The sequence below is a fragment of the Pavona decussata genome, unplaced genomic scaffold (assembly GCF_977016875.1).
Source record: "Pavona decussata unplaced genomic scaffold, jaPavDecu1.1 SCAFFOLD_387, whole genome shotgun sequence".
In the NCBI taxonomy this organism is placed as follows: Eukaryota; Metazoa; Cnidaria; class Anthozoa; order Scleractinia; family Agariciidae; genus Pavona; species Pavona decussata.
Genome location: NW_028145759.1, coordinates 106,636 through 132,166, shown reverse-complemented (window position 1 = coordinate 132,166; position 25,531 = coordinate 106,636). Strand labels below are relative to the sequence as shown.

Sequence of the window (25,531 nt, the reverse complement as noted above, 5' to 3'; positions counted from 1 at the left end):
TCGAATTAGCCTACACAAGCATATACCTTGTGTTGTTTATGGCATATTCCCTTCTTAACGATCACACAAGTGCAATAAACTGCGGTAGAAAACTTCTGGACCTTTTCTGCGGCCTTGGCTTAAGAGCCGAAGAAGGCAAAATAACCTTACTACTGGCACAATTATATGAACTTAAGAGCAAATACAAAGAAGCGAAAGGGCTTTATGAGAAAGCAATGAGCATCATGATAGAAACAGGGGACAGAAAAGGAGAAGCTATATGTTATAGAAACCTGGGAACTGTGTATCATTTTCATGGTGAATATGCAAAAGCTGAAGAATACCAAAGGAAAGCACTTGCAATAGGAAAAGAAATTGGCGATAAAAAAGGAGAGGCCGCATGTTATGGAAACCTGGGAGATGTCTCTCAATCTCTTGGTGAATACGGAAAAGCTGAAGCATACCAAAGGAAAGCACTTGCAATAACAAAAGAAATTGGCGACAGAGAAGGGGAAGCTGCATGTTATGGAAACCTGGGAACTGTGTATCTCTCCCGTGGTGAATATGCAAGGGCTGAAGAATATCTAAACAACGCACTTGCAATGGGAAGACAACTTGGCAACAAAAAAGGAGAGGCCGTGTGTTATGGAAACCTGGCAACTGTGTATCATTCCCGTGGTGAATATGCAAGGGCTGAAGAATATCTAAACAACGCACTTGCAATGAGAAGACAACTTGGCGACAAAAAAGGAGAGGCCGTGTGTTCTGGAAACCTGGGAAGTGTCTGTGAATCTCTTGGGGAATATGGACAAGCTGAAAAATACCAAAGGAAAGCACTAGCAATAAGAAAAGAAATTGGCGACAGAGAAGGGGAAGCTACATGCTATGGAAACCTGGGCACTGTGTATCATTACCGTGGCGAATATGCAAAGGCTGAAGAATACCAAAAGAAAGCACTTGCAATTAGAAAAGAAATTGGCGGCAGAAGAGGGGAAGCTGCATGTTATGGAAACTTGGGAACTGTGTATCTTTCCCGTGGTGAATATGCAAAGGCTGAAGAATACCAAAGGAAAGCCCTTGCAATAAGAAAAGAAATTGGCGAAAGACAAGGGGATGCTTCATGTTATGGAAAACTGGGAGCTGTGTATTATTCCCGTGGCGAATGTGAAAAGGCTGAAGAATACCAAAGGAAAGCACTCGTAATAAGAAAAGAAATTGGCGACAGGGAAGGGGAAGCTGCATGTTATGCAAACCTGGGAACTGTGTATTATTCCCGTGGCGAATATGCAAAGGCTGAAGAATACCAAAGGAAAGCACTTGCAATAAGGAAAGGAATTGGCAAAAGGCAAGGGGAAGCTTCATGTTATGGACACCTGGGAACTGTGTATCATTCCCGTGGAGAATATGCAAAGGCTGAAGAATACCAAAGAAAAGCACTCGCAATAAGAAAAGAAATTGGCGACAGAGAAGGGGAAGCTGCATGTTATGGAGACCTGGGAACTGTGTATCATTCCCGTGGTGAATATGCAAAGGCTGAAGAATACCAAAGAAAAGCACTCGCAATAAGAAAAGAAATTGGCGACAGAGCAGGGGAAGCTGCATGTTATGGAAACCTGGGAACTGTGTATAATTCCCGTGGTGAATATGCAAAGGCTGAAGAATACCAAAGGAAAGCACTTGCAATTAGGAAAGAAATTGGCCATAAAGACGGAGAGGCAGCGTGTTATGGAAGCCTGGGAGGTGTCTTTCAATCTCTTGGTGAACATGGAAAAGCTGAAGAATACCAAAGGAAAGAACTTGCAATAAGACAAGAAATTGGCCACAGAGAAGGGGAAGCTGTATGTTATGGAAACCTGGGAATTGCGCATCTTTCCCGTGGTGAATATGGAAAGGCTAAAGAATATCAAAGGAAAGCACTTGCAATAAGCAAAGAAATCGGTAACAGAAAAGGGGAAGCTGCATGTTTTGGAAACTTGGCAACTGTGTATCATTTTCGTGGTGAATATGCAGAGGCTGAAGAATACGAAAGGAAAGCACTTGCAATAACAAAAGATATTGGCGACAAAAATGGAGAAGCTGCAAGTTATGGAAACCTAGGAACTTTGTTTTGTTCTCTTGGTAAACATCCTGAGGCTAAACGTTATCATAAGATGGCACTTGACATGAGCAGAGAGATCGGTGACATAAGTGCAGAGGCTACGTGGCACCTTCAACTTGCGTGCAGCGTCATTTTAGAAGAAAATGTAGATTCACAACATGAAATATTTTCCAATCTCTTTGAAAGCATTAACAAATGTGAGAAAATGCGAAGTTTCCTCGGACGCAATGATGAGTTTAAGATATCCCTCATAGAAGATCGCAGTCATTCCTATCGTTTACTCAGCGCATTGCTTTGTGCTAGTGGGAATGGAAAATATGCTGTTCTTGTTCTAGAACTTGCACGAGCCAGAGCTCTGGCAGACTTAATCTCTCAGCATTCTGCTCAACAACAGAAATCAGTTAATCCGCCGTCATGGGCTCATATTGAAAGGATCCTGAAGAAAGAAAGTAACTGTAGTTGTCTATACATTTCATATCTTGGTCAATCTATGTTTTTGTGGGTCCTTGAAGGAAACAAACCAATACATTTTCGTAAAATAGACGTCAACGAATGTTTTGTTAACAAGGGATTGAGGAGAAATGCTGATGAGGTTTTTAGTGAGAAAAGCTTTATAAAGTTTAATGTTCTCTCTCACGAGCAATGCGAAGATCGTTCATTGTCGTTTTTGAAAACCAGTGGCTCAACACAAGAACCAGCAGAGGAAAGAAGCTTGACAGTTAACCGTCTACCAAAGAAGGAAGAAGAGGAAAACCTGGAACCCCTTCCCACCCTAGCCGAGCGTTACAAAATGATCATCGCTCCTGTGGCTGACTTTCTTGACCAACCTGAACTTGTGATTGTTCCTGATCGTGTCTTGTACAAAGTTCCATTTGCAGCTTTAATAGATGAGAGTGGAAATTACTTATCGGAGGCTCACAGGATCCGCATTGTTCCATCTTTGACAACTCTCGGGCTCATTCAGGACAGTCCAACAGATTATCAGACCGGAGCACTGATAGTGGGCGATCCAGACGTTGGGGTCGTGTATTACAATGGATGCCTTACGAAAGTTCCCTGTTTGCCATCTGCCAAACAGGAAGCGGAGATGATCGGAAAACTGATCGGAGCGAAGCCTTTGTTAGGGAAGCAAGCAACTAAAGAAGCGGTTCTTCAGAACATACACTCTGTAAGTCTGATTCATTTTGCTGCTCATGGTGATGCCGAAAGAGGAGAAATTGTTCTTGCTCCTGAAAGTTCAATGAAGCCTGGGACTGCGACCGAGAAAGACTACCTGTTGACAATGGCTGACATTTCACGAGTTCAACTGCGTGCAAAACTTGTAGTACTCAGCTGCTGTCACAGCGCACGAGGACATGTTAAAGCGGAGGGAGTTGTTGGAATCGCTCGAGCTTTTTTAGGATCCGGTGCACGCTCAGTGTTGGTGGCCCTGTGGGCCATACCAGACAAAGCAACAGAGAAACTGATGAGTCGTTTCTATGAGCACCTTGTTCGTGGGGAAAGTGCCAGTGAGTCTCTTCACCAGGCCATGAAGTGGATGAGAAGTAATGGTTATCCTGATGTGAGGGACTGGGCGCCTTTCATGCTGATTGGAGATAACGTGACGTTTGATTTTCGAAAGTAAAGGTTAGTTTTACTATTGAGTCATATAATTAGGGGCTCTGAATGAAATATTCACTTTAATCCAACAATTATTTATTGTTTATTGTCATTTATTTCAGCAACGTAATTGGTAAAAACAAATACGTTTAGTAGATATTTCTAATAATCCTTTTTTAGAGTTGTAATAGGACCATTTTGTACTTAATAATGGGTGTGGGAGACCTAGGAAATAGTCCAGTTGTTGTCTTCCTTGATCACGTGACTGTACAGTAGTCTGTTGTAAGGCTGTTAGCTGGGTTCTATGTTTCGATGTGTACCGAGAAGAATTAGTATTGATTTGTGTTAACTTGAAAGTCGACTTATGGACATGTTCGTCAAGTTTGTGTTGTTGTTATCAGGCCAACTATTCGTCAAGGAAACAACCTGATCCCTGTAATCGCTATGCCCTCCCCTTTTGTTAGTTATGCGCAAGGGCGAGAATTACGTCCAAAAAAGCAGCTGTTAACACTGACCCTAACAACGATTATGTTTATCAATTGCAGGTGACTTATCTTGACCGAGGAATACCTGACAAGTTAGACTTGGCGAGAGGACATCAGTACATTCAACAGTAAATCAAAGAGGACTTTGAACACTCAATAACTTAAGCTGAATGCATTAGCAAGCAGCTTTAGCTTGCCCAGCATGAAATAGATAACGGTCTCTTTAGATTCAAGAACAGACTATTTTACAAACACGTGATGAGTTAAGTGCTTTACGATATTTTTTTGTAGAAGGGGGACCCTATATAATTAATCAAAATGGTTATCGTCCTTCCCTTTAGGGGTCTAAAATGGGGTTGTAATTTAGTACCGTCAGCACTTGAAGTTGTCAAACTTTGCACAGTCAAAGTTATTGTTTTTTTGTCTTAGAAGATGTAAATAAAGTAGAGACATTGGCTTTAAAACTTACACAAATGAATGTGTTTGTTAATCGTCAATCATGCAAAAACAAAAGGAGATGCTAATCCTTCTAAGTTTTGCTGCTCCTCTTTATATCGGCCAACAGTTCGTCGTGTGTTGATTTGTAATTTTACTTAAAACGTCGATGAAGATTAAGTTTGTACATATCGAGTTTTACAGTTTTCATTTTCCAAAGAGGAAAAATTAGTGTAGATTTTCAGTGTTAGTTGATGGGTTATTTTTAGCCTTTTTTTTTTTTAGTAAAACGAAAGGATGCCACCTGGCAATATCAAATACAGGAGGCACAAAAAGTATTTTATACTTATGTGTTAAGTTTGATTTAATAATCCTTTGGAATTCCAACGTAGGTGCAGTGATCTTCAAACTAGAGCTGTCTGATATATTCAGTTCGTCATTAGTACATTTTGACGTTTTTTACTAAGTTGTTTTTGTAAATATTGAATATTACACTTTTTATTTCATAAAAGAAGAAACAGATTAGTGTAGATTTTGCAGTCGTTTTTCTGAGCTTTTCAAAAAGAAAGGATGTCTAGCTCCACTATCAGAAACAGGGAGCACATTACAGCATTTTGTATAAATGTCAAGTTGCGTCATTAACGTTCTCTGTTATACTGTTTCCTTAAAAACCGTCTTTAGTGCTAGTCCGAAAAGCTAACATGAAGCATGTGTTGGCCGTAAACAAATGTTTATCTTCGAAAACAATTATCATTTTAAAACTTAGTCTTTTCTCTGTCGAGTGCGTGTCGCTCTTTCCATTTTTTATGGACCGTTTATGAGCTGTCCTTTAAATGGTCACACTGTAGACCTTAGCCAGAATCGTCCAGCTGGGTGCGACTGGAAGAAATACCGGTGTTTCATGATGAGAAGGTTGTACTTGAGCTAAAGAAAGTAACAGGTTGTTTTCAAACAGCTGCTATAAAGTAAGCAGAAGAGCGTTTTTTAATGACCTGTACGGATGTTAAAATGTAAATATTTATAAATATTTTTGGCAACTCTGCGTGCAAAAGTTTATTAGAGAAAATGCACAAACAAACGCGTTCATAGTCCTTTTATAAGAATATCTAAAATAATGTTTAATTTGGATTTACTGATAAAACTTACTGTAGCTAAAAGAAGTAGTTGTTTGATAGTTTTATTTCATAATAAATATTTGTCAATTGTACGGCTGCCAGAAAACCAGTTTACTATGATTTTGCTGAATGAGGTAGAATCTCATGTGCTGCTTATCAAATGTAAGGTATAAGTATGTAAATAAAAAGTAGTTATTGACTGATTAACTGACTGGATGTCTTTAATGCACTTGAAAATACAGAACACGGTTGCCGGGGATGGGGGAAAGGGATAAATCCCTCGGATCACCGGTCCCGCCCTTGACACCACAAGCGGGCCTTGCCCCAATCATCACGGTCATAGAACAGCTTACAAAGCGTTTTACGCTCAGGCCTTGTAACCAGGGTGTTCACCGGAAACAAGGACCAATCAAAAGAAGACTGGCGGGGCGAGTCTACCTTTTGAACCTCTCGTCGACAAGTATTACTCGGTTAAAAATATAAAAGCAAGAATCAACTACAGTTTTCTCTTACAGCCGGACCACAGCCAAGGTTCCCTTGAGTTGATTATACTTGGTTATAACTCCTATCGGAGTAAGGTGAAATTAATATTTTGATAGAATTTCATTACTGAACATAAAGTTAAGGGGAATTTTTGGAGAGCCTCAATTGCTAGCAGCAGTAAGTCGTTTATTAGTATATATATCTCGGCGTGATCAATCGATGAAACAGATTATCGACAACAATCGATCTCAATAAATCGATTGATATCGGAAATCGATAGCCAAAAACTTTGTGTTGTTTAATTGCTATCGATTGTTATCGATTATCATCGATTGTCATTGATTATTATCGATTGTCATCGATTTGCATATTTTTTCGAAGAGTAAAAAGGCTACCAGCTGTTCTGAAAAAATTTCATTTCCAATATTTCGCTTTTTAAAGGCCAAAGCGGTGCTACTAAATCCCTTTGGAGGTGACCCAGCGATCATGCATCTTATCGATTACTTTTAACTCATTCCCGTGATCTCCTTCCTTCTTCTGAGCAACAAATGGCTCGCAACTTCAACATCAACTGGGCATTTGTGGTACCTTTTAACTACAACCTGGTAGATAGTCAACCACACAGGTACGCGACCACAAGCGGAACAAAACTACCATTTACTGATCAAAAATTGATAAAAAAAAATCAGCTTCACAGCAAATGGTAGTCGATAATAATCAATAGCAATCGATAGCACTTAGAGGATTTAAGCTTGAGATTATCGATTGGTCATCGATTGCCAAATAGCAATCGATAGAAATTAACTAATTGTCATCGATTGTTATCGCTTGATCGATTGAATTTCCGATGAGCGATCGATTACACTGGGATTTTATCTGGTATAACTTGGACCCAGCTCAGAATTAGTCTCTTTTTTTTCCCTCACCTTGTGTTAAGCATGGTTTAGACGTTATACAGAGTGCGTAAAGAGTACCGTACTGCATCATCAGTTTATATGCGTTTTATATCAAAACACCGCTCTGAAACGTTGGTTCTGTATTAAGCAGAAACCCGCAGATCGTGGCTCAAGCTCAACACTAGCTAAATACGACTAAAAGCACGATTTCTCAAAGTTTATATGGCACGTGCTTTAATTAGATTATCACGTGTCATGCCGACTGACACAAATCTCGTTCGTAGACGTTAGGGAAGAGAAAGGGCTTTGAAAACTTGATTGGCTGGAGATTCGAAATTTGTACTTAAAGGGCCCTAGTCAGCCACACCTTTGTTTCTGTTTATATGCGAGAGTTTGGCTCTTATATTTTATTCGGAGCATGTCGAAATGAACGAAATCACTGTGAAACTACTAAAAGATAAAGAAATATATTTTCAGGAACAGAACTTACAATAAAGCAATAAGATTTCGCTTCATCATGCAATATCAATAATTTTGATCGCATCAAAAATGGCGGAGGCTGACTAGGGTCCTTTTTAAAAGTATTTTAAATAGTGAGAGGAGCGTGTAGCATAGTCACCTAAAATGGCAACAGTTCAAAACTTTTCTCGTCACGACACAGTAAACCGAGACCATAAAGACTCTTGGAGACGCCTCTTGTAACCAGTTACCCTCCACCGCTACTACCCCTACCTGACACCACTAAAGACTACCGAGAGATAACTAGGTAAAGGCCTTCTTTTCTTCGCTTCTTTTTATTCCCAGTCCGTTTTGTATTACTTACGTACATGTATATTCTCTTTATAGCCGGCATTATAGAAGTATCAGTGCATTGTATTTAGCTGTTAGAGTGTTGGGCGTTACGCGAGAGCATGCGCTCTGCATGTTCACGTGATCGTCTCATGTTAGTGTAATTCTACTTGACCAGTCTAATATTGAAAAGGAATGTTACTGCACATCTACAAAAACCTCAATAATTGCGCAGTTTAAAGGGAGGGGTTCACGGTTCTGTGCATGTCCATGAATCAAAATACTTTTTCGCCTTTGCTCGCTATGACCCAAGCCTGTTTAATTTAATTCGTTGTTTGTGAACCATTCGGAAGGGAATAGGTAACTCGGGTGGTAATTTTTTCATACGATTATTTCGCATGCAAATAACTGCAAACAAATCAATCATGGAATCATACGGGTCAACACTTAATTCAGTATCGACAATATAAGTACAATCCACAAGCATTTTCTGTGAATTTTGGTTATCAGTCATTTTGCTTGGACTAATTACAGAATGTGATTACTGAAGTACAAGTGAGTGGGATTTTTAAGGCCATAAAGTTGATAAGAAAGAGAAAAAGACATCTAGATTCATGCACACGAAGTACTCCAAACTTAAAAATAACCACGGAGCACGAAAGCGAAGCAAACTAGAAAACCAAGCCGATCCAAAGCTGGACGAAGGAATCATTGATCAAAATTCGTAAAGAAGCATCGAGTCACCCAAAACTAAATCAACCTCAAGTATCAAGTGCACTATAGCCTTTAGATTGTTTGGTGTTACGAGACATCATGTGCTTTGCATGTTCAGGTGATCGTCTCATGTTAAAATAATTCTACTTGACCAGAGTCTATTTATTAATAATGAAAAGAATTTGAATTGCGTACAAAAACCTCAAAAACTACCTTTAAATTGAAAATAGAAGCACTCCAAACTTGAGTGAATAAGAATTAACTCGAAGTCGAACCACGGAGTTGGAAAGCGAAGTATGCTAAGGTTGAAAAAGCAACAATGACCAACAATTCGTAAAGGGAGCATCGAGCCACCCAAAATTAAATAAACCTTAATCAGGAAAATGATGTACAGGGGAACTTGGAAAGGAAAAACTCCAAAACGAATCATCGGCAATGTTAAATAATCAAAGAAAAGAGCGCGAATTAAAAAAGAAGCACTCAGACTTAAAAACAAAATTCGTAAACTTTAAAACGAAAAACCCTTAAAGCATTAGTGGTTATCAGACACGGATCGAAATGCCAGCGTTCAACTAAAATACCCAATTATCAATACCTAAAACTACTTAGTAAAGTATGACACGGGTCTTCAGTTATTTCGAATAAAAAGTCAGGGGCCAGGTTTATCTTCTAAGGCCTTCACACTAATATCTTGACTCGGTGCGGCCAGAAAATGCTGGAAAACGTTCAACCAAAAATTGGAACAGTTTATTCTGATAGTAATTTACCTTTGCTACTGAGTACCAGACAGGTACGAACAGCAAAAATAAAAATTTGAAAATTTTTCGTTAGTTTTAAAAATAAACGATGTTATGTACTTAAACACAGTCCCTAAAAACATCATTGATGTTAAATAAATAAAAGTTATTTAAAAGTTACTAAGCGTGAAAATTATGTAAGTAATGTTCTTGGCAGTATAAAGTTTATGTGAGCCAAGTGAGAGCCTCTAGGAAGTAACAAAAAGTGTACCCATTTTGCTCCAAGGATTTTGATTTTAAAAACAACCCTGAAAGGCCACGTAAAAACAGATGACCATTCTAACCCTTTCAATTTCTACAATTTATTGCCACTCAAGTAGATGCTGAGTTATTTTATGTTGTGTAAAATGCTAACAAAGATAGACCACCCCACCCCTTAACTAAAGTTTTTTTTAGAAACTATGAATTTATGCCCAGGTCTTAATTCATAAAAAAAAAAAAAATCACCTTTGTGTATCTAATCCCATCTGATGTTCAACAGCCCGAATAAACCAAGGAACGTTTCATTTTCGAGCCTCAGCCACTTCGTTTTCGAACTTTCTATGTTCCTTTTCAAATTCTGGTTGTTTTATTTTCGATCGTCAGATGATATAAAAAAAAACTTTGTTTTTCCGCCAATGCTGTCTTTTCTGCTCATTCCCGATTGTGACGATTTGTGAAGTGTGAGAAGTATCGAGGTCAGTAGAAATATTTTCACGAGTTTGTTGTGTTGTATGTTTTGTATATATCACCTTAGCCTTGGCTTTTGCGCCACGGTGTGGAGAGAGTAAAGAAAAAGCTTTTTTACTTTTTGTTGAATGACGAACCCTGCAAATTTTGCACACGGCGGCTCCGAAATCAAGAACTGAGAAGAAGATCTATCTTCTGTAACCTGTGTTTAATTTATTCCTTAATTAAAAGAAGACATTTCAGGCGCTTTTCAGACTGAAATTGAATAAAAGTGTAATGTGACTTTGCAATTGATTCTGAGCTTTGGCTGCTTGAAATTCGAGAAACATACCGCGAATGGACGCTTGAAATTACAGTTTTTGTGTTTTGCGACGTCCATTTTTTTTACCAAACTATTTACTGGAGACCAATTTTGAAACTTCACATGCACAGAAAGCAGAAAACTCCTTCCCTCCCCCCTCCTCAAGGTTGTCTTTTTATTTCCCTATTTCATTTCTTTCTTCTATTAAATTTGTGTTCCGGTTTTATGGAGTTCAAGTTTGAGCAAAGTCAATATTTTAACATTGACTCTGAAAAACCCCGATGAAGTATGTATATGTGTATTTTTGCCACATACAAATACTCGGTTGTTAGGCCGAATTTTGCAAAAAATAAAAAAAAAAAATAAAAAAAAAAATAATAATAATAATAATAATAATAATAATAATAATAATAATAATAATAATAATAATAATAATAAATAATAAAGTCAAGGAAGAAGAGACTTGGTTTTCGCGTCATAACTCGATTTGGTTTTACTCATGTAAGGGTCTTTTCCAAGACTTTTTCCTCCTTCACTAGCTTATTGCCAAAAACAGCTCACATCACCAAAGCTAATGACGTCACAGCGGTACAACTGCTTTATTCCCAAGGTGCGCATATATCCTGGCTTAGTAGTTTCACGGGTTAAGAATGTTTGTTATCCTTTTAGTGTTTTTGTGTTTTGTTTGTTTGTCTTTACATAAAATTCGCCCAACAAGTGACCTTAATATGTAAAAAACTCTGACTTCATGTTCACGGAAGTCACAATTTCAGTTTCAATGTTATTCATGCAACCAAATGAATAGCTGTTTCTAAATATGAATACTGTGATTTTCTTTTATTTCATCCTTTATGTTCACACTACATGTACAAAAACAAAACAAATAATTAAAGTTGATTATGATTATGATTATGATTATGATGAAGCATCGAGTAGTGTAATGTTAAAAGACTTTATCAGCTGTTTGATATTGGAGCTGAACGGCTGACTTTTTAGCTACTTCATTTTTTATTGAAATGTAATATGTGTTTTGTCAAACTGCAAAACAGACCGTATTTTTGCGTTGGTCCGTCGTATGAACACCCGCACTCTTCAAACGAAAGTCTGAAGCGAGTGAAGCTGCCACGCGAGAATCCACGCATTTGACGCTTCGCGCCTATGGATCATTCGCGTCAACCGCCGGGAATTTCAAGAGAAAAAAACTTTTTGTGTTTCAGCTTTTAGTACTTCGGTTTCAAAATATACGTCACCACTGATTTTTGTCTCTCTTCTATTTTTAACCTATGCCATTGTGTCCTCTTATGGTCGATTCTTTACATCTCCCTTTATTTCCTTTACTTCTATTTTTAGTCATTTTTAAAAATGATTTTAAGGTGGAAGCTTTGTAAATAAATAAAATTATATATGATAAGTCAAGTCCGTCTAGTATTTGTCAACCCTATATTCAAGTTACGACACTCAGTTAAGCTGCCGCTGACTATTAATTCCTTATTCTCAGTGTAGGATGGCGATTAATACGCAAGACTAGGATGCTTTTGTTTCTCGAGTTTTCGGTGCTTCGTTTTCGAGCCATCGATAGGTGTTTCGTTTTTTCCACTTTTAACGACATCATTTGCCAACATTGGCTATTCCTTTTTTTGAGTTTAACGCGTTTTGTGTTTCGAGTTCTCAATGTTTAGTGCCCACAATAATAAAAGTCCTCTTTTTTGCCACCACTGTTAACATTCCGACGACTGCGCAAGGCGGCGCTTTATCACAGTAAGTGGCGTCATGGTAAGTTTCGATATTTTAAACCTTCTTTTTTTTTGTATGCCCTTTATTTATACCATTTGAATATTAAATAGAACTGTAATTTCCGTTCTATCGTTGTTGTCAAATAGCAACGCAGTTGTATCAAAATCTTTCATGTGTTTTCTCTGCAGAGGGCTGTTTGGTCGTCATTTTAACTTCATGTTTTTTGTACTCAAGTGTACTTGAAGTAGCTGAGAACACCACAGCTGTAGTATATGATTGGATGATAAAAAAAAACAGCCAAAAAAAAAAAAATACTCTAAACTTAGTAACGTAATTTATCCAAAACATCATGATAAATTTAAATGAAAGAAAGTTAATTACAGGCTCAACAGTCACTAACTTTTTATCTTGTTTGTTGTATCTTATTCTACAGCCTATTTTTTATAATAAAACAATAACCTTATTTTTCTGAGTACCTCCTTGGATGTGTAGGATCAAAAGAAAATGCTGGTTTGGAATTCTTGATATTAATACTTGCAATAAAAATGGATTAAAGAGCTGCGACATCATTGGTCTCTGTTATTTAACAAATAGATTCCATTTTGCCGTGCGTCTGTACTCTGATAACACACAGATGACGTCAAAACGTGGTGAGAACAAAGAAGTACGCTACGAGCCGCAGGCGAGTAGCGTGACTGATGTTCTCACCACGTTTTGACGTCCTCTGTGCGTTATCAGAGTACAGACCCACGGCAAAATGGAATCTATTTGTTTTATACAATAGCCAAGACATTTTAACACATTTCGTGAGCGAGAATCGCGTTTCCTGAGCTGAGTCAAAAACTTTCCAGCAAACTCAGTTTTGGACTACTACATTCATGCAATTGTGATCTTCTAAATTAGAGTATAATCCGAAAGAATTTCACTAACATTACTTTCAAAACTAACCTTTATTCCAGAAGGAAATCCCGACCTCAAAATATTACAGCAAGTTGCTTCACTGCGATTTGTAATCGATTACTCGCCATTACCGAATTTCTATCGGCGACATATTTCGACAAATATTTGCTTCCTTTTCACTTCACAACAAAGTTCTAGCTTTCCTATCCTGGTTGAGGTCACTCTTAACGGTCTTTGTCCAATTTTTTATTGGACAGTTTCCTTTCCTGAGAAAATTTGCCTTTGTCCGCTACTCGCAAATACAGTTTGTAAAACTTTGTTCACCTGTCGCTCTAGCCTGCGAACGCAGACGTATTTCCGGCTGTCGCTTCACTCATTATTTTTCGGCGGAGTGAAGCGACAGCCGGAAATACGTCTGCGTTCGCAGGCTACAGTCGCTCTGGCTGGACTCTAGATTCTGATCACGTGCGCCGGTCACGCCACTCGATGACGTCAATCGTGCGTCTATACTCTAATCACACACTCCTCTAGACCAATCAAAACGCGAGTTTTACACAGTTCATTGTTTAAAAGAGAATTGATTACATGACGCAATTTCCAATTTAATGTTCAACTGTGCTTTACAAACTTAAAGTTGAAACAAATGATAAGAAATATGGAAATATAAAAATTGTTCAGCGCATTATGAAAAAGCTAACTTGAATAAAACTGTTTTCAGTTAAGTTATAAACATATGACAGGCTAGTCGTAACTGCATGATCAGTTTATATGCGTTTTATGCCAAAACACCGCTCTGAAACGTTGGTTCTGTATTAAACAGAGACCCTCAGATCGTAGAACAAGCGCATGCAACACTGAATACAAGTGAAAGCACGGATTCTCAAACCGATCGCACGTACTCTAGATTATCACGTGTCATGCCGACTGACACACAAATCTCCTTCCTAGACGTTAGGGAACAGAGAGTGCTTTGTAAACTTGTTTGGTTGGAGATTCGAAATTCGTAGTTAGTACTCTAAATAGTACAAGGAGTGTGTACCATAGTCACCCAAAATGCCAACACTTCAAAACTTTTCTCGTCACGACACAGTACACTGAGTTCATAAAGACTCAGTTGGAGACGCTTCTTGTAACCAGTTAGGCCCCGCACTGCTACTACCCCTACCTGGTACAACTAAAGACTACAGAGATAACTAGGTTAAAGCCTTCTTTTTTCGCTTCCTTTTTTTTACAGTCCGTTTTGTGTAACTTACGTACATGTATATGCTCGTCATAACCGGCATTATACTATCAGGTGCGTTCTATTTAGCTGTTGGAGTGTTGCGTGTTACGAGATCACGCGCTTTGCATGTTCACGTGATCGTCTCATGTTAGTGTAATTCTACTTGATCAGTCTAATGTTGAAAAGGAATTTTACTGCGCAGCTACCAAAACCTCGAAAACGGAGCAGTTTAAATTCAAATCGAAGTACTCCAAACTTGAAAATAATTATTAATTCGAAGTCGAACCACGGAGAACGAAAGCGAAGCAAACTAGAAAACCAAGCCGATCCAAAGCTGGAAAATGCATCATTGATCAATTAAAATTCGTAAAGAAGCATCGAGTCACCCAAAACTTAATCAACCTCAAGTATCAAGTGCACTATAACCTTTAGAGTGTTTGGTGTTACGAGACATCATGTGCTTTGCATGTTCACGTGATCGTCTCATGTTAAAATAATTCTACTTGACCAGTATCTATTTATCAATGTTGAAAAGAATTTGTATTGCGTACAAAAACCTCAAAAATTACGTTTAAATTGAAAATCGAAGCACTCCAAATTTGACTGAATAAGAATTAATTCGAAGTCAAACCACGGAATTGGAAAGCGAAGCATGCTAAGGTTGAAAAAGCAAGATTGATCAAGAATCCGCAAGGGAAATATCGAGGCACCCAAAACTAAATCAACCTAAATCTGGAAAATAAAGCACAGGGGAACTTGGAAAGGAAGAATCTCGAAAACGAATCATCGGCAATGTTAAAAAATCAAAGAAAATAAAAAGAGCACGCGATTGAATAAAAAACGAAGCACTCAGACTTAAAAACAAAATTCGAAAACTTTAAAACGAATAACTCTTAAAGTATTCATGGTTAATGGCCACGGATCGAAATGTCAGCATTCAATATCTAAAACTACTCAAGTAAATTTAGACACGGGTCTTCAGTTATTTCGACCAAAAATTCAGGGACCGGGTTTATCTTCTAAGTCCTTCACACTAATATCGTGACTCGCTGCGACCAGAAAATGTTGGACCAAAAATTGGAACAGTTCATGCTGATAGTAATTTACCTTTACTAGTACCAGTCAGGTAAGAACGGCAAAAATAAAAGTTTTAAAATTTTTCGTTAGTTTTAAAAATAAACGATGTTTTGTACTTGAACACAGTCCTTAAAAACATCATTGATGTTTTTGTACCTTAAATAAAAGTTATTTAAAAGTTTCCAAGTGTGACAATTATGTAAGTAATATTCTTAACAATATAAAGAATATGTGAGCCAAGTGAGAGCCTCTAGGAAGTAACAAAAAGTGTTCCCATTTTGCTCTAAGGATTTTGATTTTAAAAACAACCCTGAAAGGTCACGTGACAACATATGACCTCTCTAACCCTTTCAATTTCTGCAATTTATTGCCATCAAGTAGATGCTGAGTTACTTTATGTTGTGTAAAATGCCAACAAAGTTAGGCCACCCCACCCCCCAACTGAAGTTTCTTTTAGAAACGAATTTATGCCCAGTCCTTAATTCACCTGTGTGTATTTAATCCCATCTGATGTTCAACAGCCCGAATAAAAAAAGGAATGTTTTATTTTCGAGTCTCAGCCGCTTCGTTTTCGAACTTTTGATGTTCCTTTTCAAATTTCTGGTGCTTTTATTTTCGATCGTCAGCAGATCATGATATAAAAAAACTTTGTTTTTCCGCTACTGTTGTCTATTCTGCTCATCCCCGATTGTGACGATTTGTCGGAAGTGTGAGAAGTATCGAGGTAAGTACAAATATTTTGACGAGCTTGCTGTGTTGTATGTTTTGTATATATCACCTTAAACGGTGAAACGTTGAAATAAGTAGAAATAGTACGAAACTACACAGTTTTTAATTTTCATGCCTTTCATTAATTAGAAATTGGGAAATCTGAGGGTGAATACATATATGCAATATAATTGTCAACCCTTACGTAACGAAACTCGTGGTGATGGAATGGAACAGACTACAGGCAATTGTGTTTCTTTGTAGGGAAAATCCCTTTTTTGACTTATTATTTTCGACCTTTCGTTTGATCCCACAAGGAACAGAGCACGGAAGTTCGCTTGGATGATAAGTGGCAATACTGGACTATTTATATCCCGAGCGGAGAGCTCAGTCATTAACAAGAGTGCTGTCTGACTAAAATTAGTGTCTTCTTTTAATAACTAATTTTCACTTCATGTTTTTTGTACTGAAGTGTACTTGAAATAGCTGAGAGCAACAGATGCAGTATTGATGGTTTGCATGTGACGTCACGGCGGCCATGTTGGTGGACAGGAACATTAAGATTTTTCTCCTCGGGGAGTTAACTAGCATTTTTATGCAAACTATGTGAGCAAATTTTCTTTTGTTTTGTCCACCAGCATGGCGGCAATGCAAACCACCTATATGTTTGGATGATGAAAACATCCAGAAAAATCTCGTACCTGATAACTTGAAAACGTAAGAAAGACAAACCTTTTATTTTGGCATTTTGCTAAAAAGTGGGCTTCGTCTTCGGTACAACACCGTGACCTATTTTGGTAATAAAAAAACCCTAATTTTTCTGAGTACCTCCTTGGATGTAGCCTTTCTCACAGTCGCTCTTTTTATTGACTTATTTTTTGACGAGGCAAAAGAGGGTCAGCGAGGGACTGGCTATCATGGATGTGTAGGATCAAAAGAAAATGATGGTTCGGAATTGCTGAAATACAACTTGCGACAAAAATGAGCAAAAGAGATGCGAAATCACCGGTCTCTATTATACGAATATTGATACTTATTGCATCATAGCACTTAAAATAACACTTAATATAAAGCGCAATTTCCAATTAAATGTTAAATTTTGCTTTACAAAAGTTGAATCAAATGATAAGAAAAATAGCAATATAAAAATTATTCAGCGCCTCATGAAAAACTTACTTGAATATGAGTGTTTTCACTTGAATTACAAACATGCCAGGCTGGTAGTAGATCTTATGGTTGGTGGTAAGGAGTTCCATTCACTCGCGGCGGCGACCATAGAAGACGATCGGCGAGAGTCTTGGATTATTTGACAGAAGAGAACAAAGTGTAAACCTGGCCCCAGTTGTTCAAAGGGCGGACAGGGCTATAGGGAAATTCTTGCACACATTTATTTGCCGCATAGCGATCTATCCAGTGGATAAAATTATCCGCTCTTTGAACAACCAGGGCCTGATGGCCGTATTCCCCGCCCCCTCCGACAACTAGGAGACTTTATCCTTCCTGGCTCTTGATACATTCTAAAAAATGTTCCGTGATCAATTTTGTTCATACCCGGTGTAGAATTCCATTTCCCTGATGTGGATAGCAGCCTGAGGAAAACTTACGCGAACCCATTTGTCACTTGCAATAAAATTAACATTTGATGCTGTATTAAAATGAGAACTGTGGGGTAAGCTATAATAAATGAACATGCAACATTACGTTAAAACTACCCCCTTCCCCTCTGGTTGCAACGTGAAACGCCCTACTGGTTTTTGTCAGCCCTGGTTTAGTGATTTGCAAACTCTTGAAGAAAATCCAGCCCTTTCCAGGTGTATTACAGAGGGGTGTAATTACGATACCGTCACTGATTGGCGCTGAGAAGACTATAACGAGAAGGAGTTGTGACACAAACAAGATCAGACAGATAAGGAGATACCACGTTATGCAAAATTGTAAAAGTAATTTAAACAATCAGTTAAAAGTCAAGATGTTGCTTCAGAGGCAGCCATTTTAAATCCTGTAGTATTAGCGTGACGTGATAGAACCAGGGGAGGGAGCATACTCAAGGGAGCACGCAAGTATTTTGAGCTCCGATCCCTGAAGCTTCCAGATGAGACTGTTTGGTAAGCCGTAAGCAAACGAAATGTAAATACTTCATTACCTCGCCACCAGTAACTAAGCATATCAAGGTAGTTTGGCCTCTAACCCGCCCTTCATGTCTATGAGAAAGATATTGCGTGACAAAGATTACGTGACCAGCCAAAAAAAGAGACTTAGCAAGAGGCAAAAATTAACAGGCTATCCAAAAATGCTTCAATGGGCTAGTAATGTAAGACCTTGGAATACTTAAAGGGAATGCTTAAAGGGAGAATTTTTTTAGTTTCATGAATTTAAGATTTTGACATAACTGAAATTGCTATTTTAGGTCGATAATTAACAAATGATTATGAAAATTACGGGTAGAATCATATTTACAACGTTTCGGTGTCCTCATGACATCAGGTCAAAATATAATGTTCAACAGATAACAAGAATATTACATGTAATGTTTAAGTTCAAGTTCTTAGTCCCTTGAGGCTAGGTGAAGAGTTTTGCCTTTATCGAGTCACTTTGTCATATTTAGACACGGTTTGCGTGGGTTTGTGCTCACGAATAAGGAACAGTTTCGTAGAGAAGACAATCAAATTTGCTGGAGCATTTCTTACATGTAAGGATGTGAAACATATTAGATGTTATTGTTCTTGATGGATGTTGACTTTGGCTGTGATTGGATATTGATCCAGATCTTTTATGCTCATCGATTCGGTTGGTAAAGATGCCGGCTAGTCTGAAATGTCAGCCGTCTCCTCTCCCTAACCCACAGGGGGCGCGGGCATTTCAGACTAGATGCTGGCGCGTGTAACCAACATAGCTGACATCACACCAGCCACATTCAAATTTGTAAACAACTGATTGTTCGTTGATCAACGCGGGCTTGATTTCTTTATGTTTGAGATCTTCTCCAACTTTCCGAGAGATGAAGACTGGGCATATGCATACGTCGATGTTTAACAGCTTACCAAGATCCTTCAACTGTTTGCGCACAGAGTCAGCTGATTTTTGTTCCTTGAATGGTAGAACAATTCGTACTGATTGAAGGTCAGGTGTAGATTTGCATGGAGGTGCTGGTGTTTGTTTGGGTGTAATAAAATTGGAAATCATAGACTGAATAAGGTGTTCAGGATATGCCAACTGTAGGAATATTAAAAGAAAGGGAGCGTGTTCTCAGTTGGCAGTTCCATAGTAAAGCTGATCGATGGGTGGAGGTCATTCAAAATATGAAGGGAAAAAAAAGGCAAAAGGCAAAAGACAAAAATCAGCTGACTCTGTGCGCAAACAGTTGAAAACTCTTCACCAAGCCTAAAGGGACTTGAACTTGAACTTGAACATTAATATTCTTGTTATCTGTTGAACATTATATCTTGACCTGATGATGGTGTCATGAGGACACCGAAACGTTGTAAATATGATTCTACCCGTAATTTTCATAATCAAATCGACCACTTTATCATGCTTAATTAACAAATGGGCATCTTTTCTGCCTACTTCTAGGTCTGATGAACTATTTTTTCCGTTTTGTTTTTCTTATAAATATTTTCCAACTACCCCAACGGGCGCACCCGACATTTTTTGAACGAAGGAGTTATGAGTCGGCGTGCGTTTTATGGTGGATTAGGGGGAGATTCCGAATTCATACTTGAATCACACAACGATAATCATGGATCATGCCAAATTTAGAATGAAAGGGGTACAATGAATCATCGTTTTGGTAATCACACATTGGTTGTCTGGAATTTTCAGATTATGATTTAGGAGATTGTATAAAATATTGACAAGCTGACAGTCTGGCTACTGAAGTCCAATTATTATCTAACGTAGCCTGTTCTGTTCGAGTCCTACCCTTTTAGTCTCACCCATCTGCACACAAACATAACCGTCCATTCAGTTCGTTTCCCCCATAGCCAGGCTACTGTAATTTCAGATTACGTTCTTTAAGACTTTGCTCTCTAAAACATAGCAATATATTGGGCTTATACAGAACTGTCTTCGGTCACGACTTCAACTATACGATAACAAATAAAGTATCCGCTTTTGTAGTCCCTTATTAAAAAAGTTTAGAAAAGTTCAAAATAAAATTTAAAAAGATGGATGAGCTAAGCTTGCCTTTCATCAGTTTAGTCTGAAGTTTACACAATCTGCTCTCACGCATCGCATGGAACGAATCTTCGACTTTATTGCGTTTAAATACATAGAACTTCCCATTTAATGAAACACTTTTCTTTCATACCTATAGCTTCAAAACCCTATCAAAGAGTTCATCTTACAAGATGGAAGTGTAAATTTTGAACCGTTCCGTTGTACTTCTCCTATATTCTGCATGAACCCATTGAATTAGCCTACACAAGCATATACCTTGTGTTGTTTCACTGAGGCACAAATCGAAACCCTTTATTTGATACCCATAGCTTAGAAATGTTCATCTTAGAAATGTTCATCTTGCAAGATGAAAGTGCAAATTTTGTACCGTTCAGTTGTACTTCTGATCCCATTTTCTACGTCAACCGATTCAACTTCATTGGCCGCCATGTTTTGAACGCCAGCATTCTTGAGTGCGTTCGACCCAGTCTCGCTCCGCATCAAAGCCCAGTTGCCGTTTCACCACCCCTTCATTTTTGCACCCTTATAAAACTCATGTCGTTACGATCCACTTTTAGAAAACATGATTACCGCTCAACACTGGTTTGCCAGTATAACGAGATTACTTTTGTTTTTTTTTCTCAGGACCGCCATGGACAACAGAGTAAAAATTGCGTTGATCTTACTCGTTGCCACATTTCTTCTTACTACAAGTCGAGTTCGACAAGCTACTAAGTTGTGCCAGGAATGTTTGATTCTTCTAAGCAACATAGCCACCCAGGAGCAAGTGGTCCAAATGGTCTACGAATGCATATACACTACGTTGTTTCAGGCGTATCGTCTTCTTACCGATCACACAAGTGCAATAATCTGCGGTAGGAAACTTCTCGACTTTCTTCGCGGCTTTCGATTAGGAAACAAAGAAGGCGAAATAACCTTTCAACTGGCAAAATTATATCAACTTCAGAGCAAATATAAAGAAGCAAAAGGGATTTATAAGAAAGCACTGAGCATCATGATAGGAACAGGCGACAGGGAGGGAGAAGGTGCATGTTATGGAAACCTGGGAACTGTGTATTATTCCCTCAGTGAATATACAAAGGCTGAAGAATATCTAAACAACGCACTTTCAGTAGAAAGACAACTTGGACACAAAAAAGGAGAGGCCACGTGTTATGGAAACCTGGGAAGTGTCTCTAAATCTCTTGGTAAATATGGAAAAGCTGAAGAATACCAAAGGAAAGCACTTGCAATAACAAAAGAAATTGGCGACAAACAAGGAGAAGCTGTATGTTATGGAAACCTGGGAAGTGTCTCTCAATCTCTAGGTGAATATGGAAAAGCTGAAGAATACCAAAGGAAAGCACTTGCAATAACAAAAGAAATTGGCGACAGAAAAGGGGAAGCTTCATGTTATGGAAACCTGGGAACTGTGTATCAGTCCCGTGGTGAATATGCAAAGGCTGAAGAATATCTAAACAACGCACTTGCAATACAAAGACAACTTGGGGACAAAGAAGGAGAGGCCGCGTCGTGTGGAAACCTTGGAAGTCTCTCTCAATCTCTTGGTGAATGTCGAAAAGCTGAAGAATACCAAAGGAAAGCACTTGCAATAACAAAAGAAATTGGCGACAGAGAAGGGGAAGCTAAATGTTATGGAAACCTAGGAACTTTGTTTCGTTCTCTTGGTAAACATCCTGAGGCTAAACAGTATCATGAGAAGGCACTTTACATGAGCAGAGAGATCAGTGACATAAGTGCAGAGGCTGATTGGCACCTTCAACTTGCATACGACGTCATGTCAGAAGGAAATGCAGGTTTACAAGATCAAGTATTTTCGAGTCTCTTTGCAAGCGTTAACAAGTGCGAGAAAATGCGAAGTTTTCTCGGACACAATGATCAGTTTAAGATATCCCTCATAGAAGATCGCAGTCATTCCTTTCGTTTACTCAGCGCCCTGCTTTGTGCTAGTGGAAATGAAAAAGATGCTGTTCTTGTTCTAGAACTTGCACGAGCCAGAGCTCTGGCAGACTTAATCTCAGTTCAGCATTCTGCTCAACAACAGATATCAGTTAATCCGCGGTCATGGGCTGATATAGAAAGGATCCTGAAGAAAGAATGTAACTGTAGTTGTCTATATATTTCATATTTTGGTCCATTTATGTTTTTGTTGGTCCTTGAAGGAAACAAACCAAAACATTTTCGTGAAATAGACGTCAACGAATGTTTTGTTCACAAGGGATTGAGGAGAAATGCTGATCAGGTTTTTGGTGAGGAAAGCTTTAGAAGGTTGAACGTTCTTTCTCAAGAGCAGTGCGAAGATCGATCACTGTCGTTTGTGAAATCCAGCGACTCAATACGTGAACCAGCCGAGGAAGGAAGCTTGACAGTTTATCGCCCAGTAGAGGAGGAAGAAGAGGAAAACCTGGAACTCCTTCCTACCCTAGCCGAGCGTTACAAAATGATCATCGCTCCTGTGGCTGACTTTCTTGACCAACCTGAACTTGTGATTGTTCCCGATCGCGTCTTGTACAAAGTTCCATTTGCAGCTTTAATGGATGAAAGTGGAAACTACTTATCAGAGGCTTACAGGATCCGCATTGTTCCATCTTTGACGACTCTCGGGCTCATTCAGGACAGTCCAGTAGATTATCACAGTCAGACCGGAGCACTGATAGTGGGCGATCCAGACGTTAGAGACGTGTATTACAAGGGATGCTTTGGGGAACTTTCCCGTTTGCCATCTGCCAAAAAGGAAGCGGAGATGATCGGAAAACTGATCGGAGCGAGGCCTTTGTTAAGGAAGGAAGCAACTAAGGAAGCGGTTCTTCAGAACATACGCTCTGTCAGTCTGATTCATTTTGCTGCTCATGGTGATGCCGAAAGAGGAGAAATTGCTCTTGCTCCTGAAAGCTCAATTAAGCCGGGAACTGCGACCGAGAAAGACTACCTGATGACAATGGCTGACATTTCACGTGTTCAACTGCGTGCAAAACTGGTAGTACTCAGCTGCTGTCACAGCGCACGAGGACATGTTAAAGCAGAGGGAGTTGTTGGAATCGCTCGAGCTTTCTTAGGATCCGGTGCACGCTCAGTGTTGGTGGCTCTGTGGGCCATACCAGACGAAGCAACAAAGAAACTGATGAGTCATTTCTATGAGCACCTTGTTCGTGGGGAAAGTGCCAGTGAGTCTCTTCACCAGGCCATGAAGTGGATGAGAAATAATGGTTATCCTGATGTGAGGGACTGGGCGCCATTCATGCTGATTGGAGATAACGTGAGGTTTGATTTCGGAAAGTAAAGCTTTAAGGTTAGTTTTACTATTGAATTATATTATGACAGGTGCTGAATTAATTATTCGCTTTGTTACAACAATTATTTATAACGTATTGTCATGTATGCCAACAACGGAATTGGTAGAAAAAAAGACGTTCAGTAGATATTCCTAATAATCCTTTTTTAGAGTTGTGATAGAACCATTTTGTGCTTTATAATGCATGTGGGAGACCCAGGAAATAGTCCAGTTGTTGACTTTCCCGACCCGTGACTGTACAGTAGTCTGTTGTAAGGCTGTTAGCTGGGTTCTATGTCTCGATGTATACCGGGAAGAATTAGTATTGATTTGTATCGACCTGAGAGTCGACTAATGGACAGGTTCATTAAGTTTGTGCTGTTGTTATCAGACCAACTCAAACAATCTCAGTGATTATTAAATCGTTATGCCTCCCTCTTTTGTTAGTTATGCACAAGGTGGCGGGGAGGAAAGAATTATGTCTAATAAAGAAGATCATAACACTGACCCTAAAATCTGATTTTTGTTTATCAGTTGCAGGTGTCTCACCTTGGTCAAGGAATGCCTTACAAGTTGGAACTTTTCTTGGAATGAGGGCGTCAGTACATTGAACAGTAAACTAAAGTGGACTTTGAACACTCAATCACTTGGACTGAAGGCATTAACTTTTCAGACTCTTATTACTCAGAATCATTTTAAGTTCGCATGCTTTTCGTCGTCTGTTTGGGAAGTGATCTGCATCAAAAGCTATTCACCAAGCAGGTTTAGCTTGGCCAGCATGAAATAGATAACGGCTGGTCTCTTTAGATTCAATAACAAACGTTTTGGCAATCACGTGGTGAGTTTATGTAGTATTTAGAGTTATCAAAAGTTGCACAGTGGAAGTTATTGTTTTGGTATCTTACAAGGTATTTAAAATAAGGTAGAGGCAGTGCTTTTTCAAACTTTCACAAGTTAATGTATTTGTTAATCGTCAGTCGATGCGAAAACAAAAGGAGATGCTAGTGCCTTATAGTTTTGTTGCTCCTTTTTTCAATTCCCGACAGTTCGTCCTCAGTTGACTTAGTTTGTACTTTTATTTAAAAGTTCGATCACGATTGAGTTTGTAAATATCGAGTATCACAGTTTTCTCTTTACAAAGAGGATAAATTAGTGTTGATTTTTAGTGTCACTTAGCACTTTCAAATACAGGAAGTACAAAAGTATTTTGTATATATATGTCAAGTTTGATTTGACGCTTTGATGATCCTTTGGAATTCCAACGTTGGTGCAGTCATCTTCAGACTAGAGTTAGCAGATCTTGTACGTTCTGTTTTAAATTCTCGATCTTTACTAAGATTTTTTTGTTAATAACGAATATTGCAGTTTTCATTTCATAAAGGAGAAAAACTAGTGTAGATTTTGCAGTCGATGGTTCAATTTTTCTTAACTTTTTACTGAACAGAATACATGTCTCTCACCACTAACTATCAGAAACAGTTAGCACAAAAACATTTTGTAATATGTCAAGTTTCTAGATAAATGCCATCTGGAAACAGAGACATTATTTATTGTTTCTTTTTTATACTGTTTCCTTGAGGTCCGTATTCCCTCTAAGCGCCTCTTTACTGCAAAATAAACGCCTCTCGAAAAGAAAAGATAGTCCGGAAAGGTTACATGAAGCAAGTGTTGGCCGTCGCCAAATGATTATCGTCGAAAACAATTAATTTTTTTCAACCTTAGCTTTTTCACTCTTGACAGCGCATCACTGTTTCTGTTTTTAATGGATATTTTAAACAGACAATTGGCATTAGATAACGTTTTGTAAGAAAAGTTTCATTTAAATGGCCGCACTGACCCAACTTACAATCGTCCTGAGTGCGGAGGAAATACACGATGTTTATGAGAAGCTTGTAGTTCTGCTATAAACAAACAAACGCGCTCATAGTCCTTCCACTTCCAAAATAATATTGTATTACTGTAGCTAACAGAAGTAGCAAGTTGTTTGATAGGTTAATACACTTTAAAATACAGAACGCGGAAGCTGGGGATAGGGGAAAGGGATTGCCTGTGATCCTTCGGAACATGGGCACCGCAAACG

At 38.6% G+C, this 25,531-nt stretch overlaps 6 protein-coding genes across 14 annotated transcripts in view; 5 read left to right on the top strand and 1 right to left on the bottom strand.

Moving 5' to 3' along the window:
* Window positions 1-5,922, top strand: part of LOC146451438 (tetratricopeptide repeat protein 28-like) — a gene marked incomplete at its 5' end in the record, with an annotated part of 86,179 nt that extends 80,257 nt beyond the window's left edge. Inside the window, one exon of the mRNA XM_085099141.1 lies at window positions 5,506-5,922. The remainder of the gene's footprint in view (window positions 1-5,505) is intronic.
* Window positions 1-25,531, top strand: part of LOC146451434 (uncharacterized) — an 82,914-nt gene that overhangs the window by 10,806 nt on the left and 46,577 nt on the right. The window lies entirely within an intron of this gene.
* The window catches only part of LOC146451435 (BTB/POZ domain-containing adapter for CUL3-mediated RhoA degradation protein 2-like), an 86,538-nt gene that overhangs the window by 25,259 nt on the left and 35,748 nt on the right, over window positions 1-25,531 (bottom strand). The window lies entirely within an intron of this gene.
* Window positions 1-25,531, top strand: part of LOC146451436 (uncharacterized) — a 136,186-nt gene that overhangs the window by 83,503 nt on the left and 27,152 nt on the right. The window lies entirely within an intron of this gene.
* Window positions 582-24,126, top strand: LOC146451437 (uncharacterized). Its single transcript, XM_085099114.1, has 2 exons — window positions 582-3,703; window positions 23,992-24,126. The coding sequence occupies exon 1, from the start codon at window positions 582-584 to the stop codon at window positions 3,699-3,701; it is 3,120 nt and encodes a 1,039-aa protein (XP_084955240.1). The 3' UTR covers window positions 3,702-3,703; window positions 23,992-24,126.
* The window catches only part of LOC146451428 (tetratricopeptide repeat protein 28-like), a 105,098-nt gene continuing 100,372 nt past the window's right edge, over window positions 20,806-25,531 (top strand). For 3 of the 8 annotated variants that reach the window (XR_014860025.1, XM_085099133.1, XM_085099132.1), the window contains exon 1: window positions 20,806-23,469. Coding sequence is in view for 6 of the 8 variants with exons in the window: in XM_085099133.1 (XP_084955259.1) it covers window positions 20,812-23,460 (2,649 nt within the window). In the remaining 2 variants the exon portion in view is untranslated. Of the gene's footprint in view, window positions 23,470-23,985 lie in introns of all 8 variants that reach the window. The other 5 variants (XM_085099135.1, XR_014860024.1, XM_085099129.1 and 2 more) reach the window with 5 other exon arrangements.

Bases quoted from the DNA above. Each gene is read 5' to 3' on its own strand.
- LOC146451437 (XM_085099114.1), top strand. From the start codon at position 582: ATGGGAAGACAACTTGGCAACAAAAAAGGAGAGGCCGTGTGTTATGGA.